The 1,919-nt window shown below is 48.2% G+C and overlaps 1 protein-coding gene across 1 annotated transcript in view; it reads left to right on the forward strand.

The window, feature by feature from the left end:
• eci2 (enoyl-CoA delta isomerase 2) overlaps nucleotides 1–1,557 on the forward strand; it is a 4,135-nt gene extending 2,578 nt beyond the window's left edge. Inside the window, exons 8-11 of the mRNA XM_076085273.1 lie at nucleotides 1–34; nucleotides 178–267; nucleotides 752–895; nucleotides 976–1,557. The exon at nucleotides 1–34 is cut by the window's left edge and continues 87 nt beyond it. Coding sequence (XP_075941388.1) covers nucleotides 1–34; nucleotides 178–267; nucleotides 752–895; nucleotides 976–1,131 — 424 coding nt within the window. The 3' untranslated portion in view covers nucleotides 1,132–1,557. The remainder of the gene's footprint in view (nucleotides 35–177; nucleotides 268–751; nucleotides 896–975) is intronic.
• Nucleotides 1,558–1,919: the final 362 nt, after the last annotated feature.

Below are 1,919 nucleotides of genomic sequence, written 5' to 3' on the forward strand. Positions count from 1 at the left end.
GGGACTGTTTGACCTGATCTATGCTACGGACAGGGTACACACACACACGCACACACACACTCTCACACACACTCTCACACACACACACACACGCACACACACACACACACACACCTACCCACACCTTAACGTGTTGTTGTTGTTGTTGTTATAATCTTCATCTTCATTCTCCATCAGGCCACCTTCCACACTCCCTTCAGTCAGCTGGGTCAGAGCGCAGAGGGATGCTCCTCCTACACCTTCCCCAAAATCATGGGCCCCGCCAAGGTACACACACACACACACACACGTATACATACATACACACACACACACACACACACACACACACACACACACACCTACACACGTATACATACATACACACACACACACACACCTACACACGTATACATACATACACACACACACACACACCTACACACGTATACATACATACACACACACACACACACCTACACACGTATACATACATACACACACACACACACACCTACACACGTATACATACATACACACACACACACACACAGACAGTGAATATTGTCTTCAGGTTTTGAACTGTTGATTGATGACTTTGAGACCTTGTGATTGGTCGGTTGAGTTCACAGCTCAGTACTGATCAGTGAATCTGTTCATAGTGAGACCAGAAGAGACCACATACACTAGCTGCTGTTAAATTCATAGCTCCTGCTCCCCCTCCTCCTGCCCCTCCTCCTCCTCTTCCCCCCCCGCCCCCCTCCTCCTCCAGGCCACTGAGATGCTGCTGTTCAATAAGAAGCTGTCAGCGGTTCAGGCCTGTGAACTGGGTCTGGTGACGGAGGTTTTCCCCGACAGCAGCTTCCAGTCTGAGGTCTGGACCAGACTGAAGGTCTACGCCAAGCTGCCCCCCAAGGTACGCACACACACACACACACACACACACAGAGATTCAGGTCCTGCTCTAATGCCCCCCCCCCCCCCCCCCCCCCTCAGTCCCTGTCCCTGTCTAAGCAGCTGGTCCGGTCTGTGGAGAGGGATCGTCTCCACGCTGTGAACGATGCTGAGGTGGAGCTCCTGAAGGAGCGATGGACGTCAGACGAGTGCTTCAACGCCGTCATGACCTTCTTCCAGGCCAAGGCCAAGCTGTGAGGTGTGTGTGTGTGTGTGTGTGTGTGTGTGTGTGTGTGTGTGTGTGTGTGTGTGTGTGTGTGTGTGTGTGTGTGTGTGTGTGTGTGTGTGTGTGTGTGTGTGTGTGTGTGTGTGTGTGTGTGTGTGTGTGTGTGTGTGTGTGTGTGTGTGTGATGGAGGATGGTCTCTCTCGATAGTTGAAGTGCCTTAAACACTTTGTAACGTCTCAGAGGATTAAACTCTTTGTTTGAGTCTTCAGATTATCTATGAATCAGTGATTGTTATTGTTTGTTGATTGTTTGATGGAACGCTCTCTCTGTGGTGACGTCTTTTAAACAGACGTCACCATCATAGAGGACAAACATTAATATTCAGTTTTTTGCTTTGATCAAAACTCGACTAATCGTGTTTCTAGTGAAATTAATAAAGATTTCCATTTGTCCTGGAGTCCTTGAACTGCTCTTTATTCACGGCAGCAGGTGGAGGAAACACGACGTAATGAAGAACAACAGAAACACACGAGTCACTGAAGTGACGTACATGATGGAGAACCTGTATGAAGTTCACATTTATAACAAGAACATCTACTCATTTCAAACATGTAACTAATAAGAACGGTGAACACACACTCTTCATACACAACCTCTCAAACACAATATGAATGAATATGAGTGGTCAGAACGCTGATCGTCTTCTTCATCACGATCTGTTCTAACGTATCAACCAATGAGGGCGGAGCTGCTCTGGTTCACTGTAGTGTCACTGCTCATCCACCAGGGGGCAGCACTCACCCGTTCATCCTGTTCATC

Source organism: Anarhichas minor, unplaced genomic scaffold, assembly GCF_050575085.1.
Source record: "Anarhichas minor isolate MPS153535 unplaced genomic scaffold, ASM5057508v1 ptg000148l, whole genome shotgun sequence".
In the NCBI taxonomy this organism is placed as follows: domain Eukaryota; kingdom Metazoa; phylum Chordata; class Actinopteri; order Perciformes; family Anarhichadidae; genus Anarhichas; species Anarhichas minor.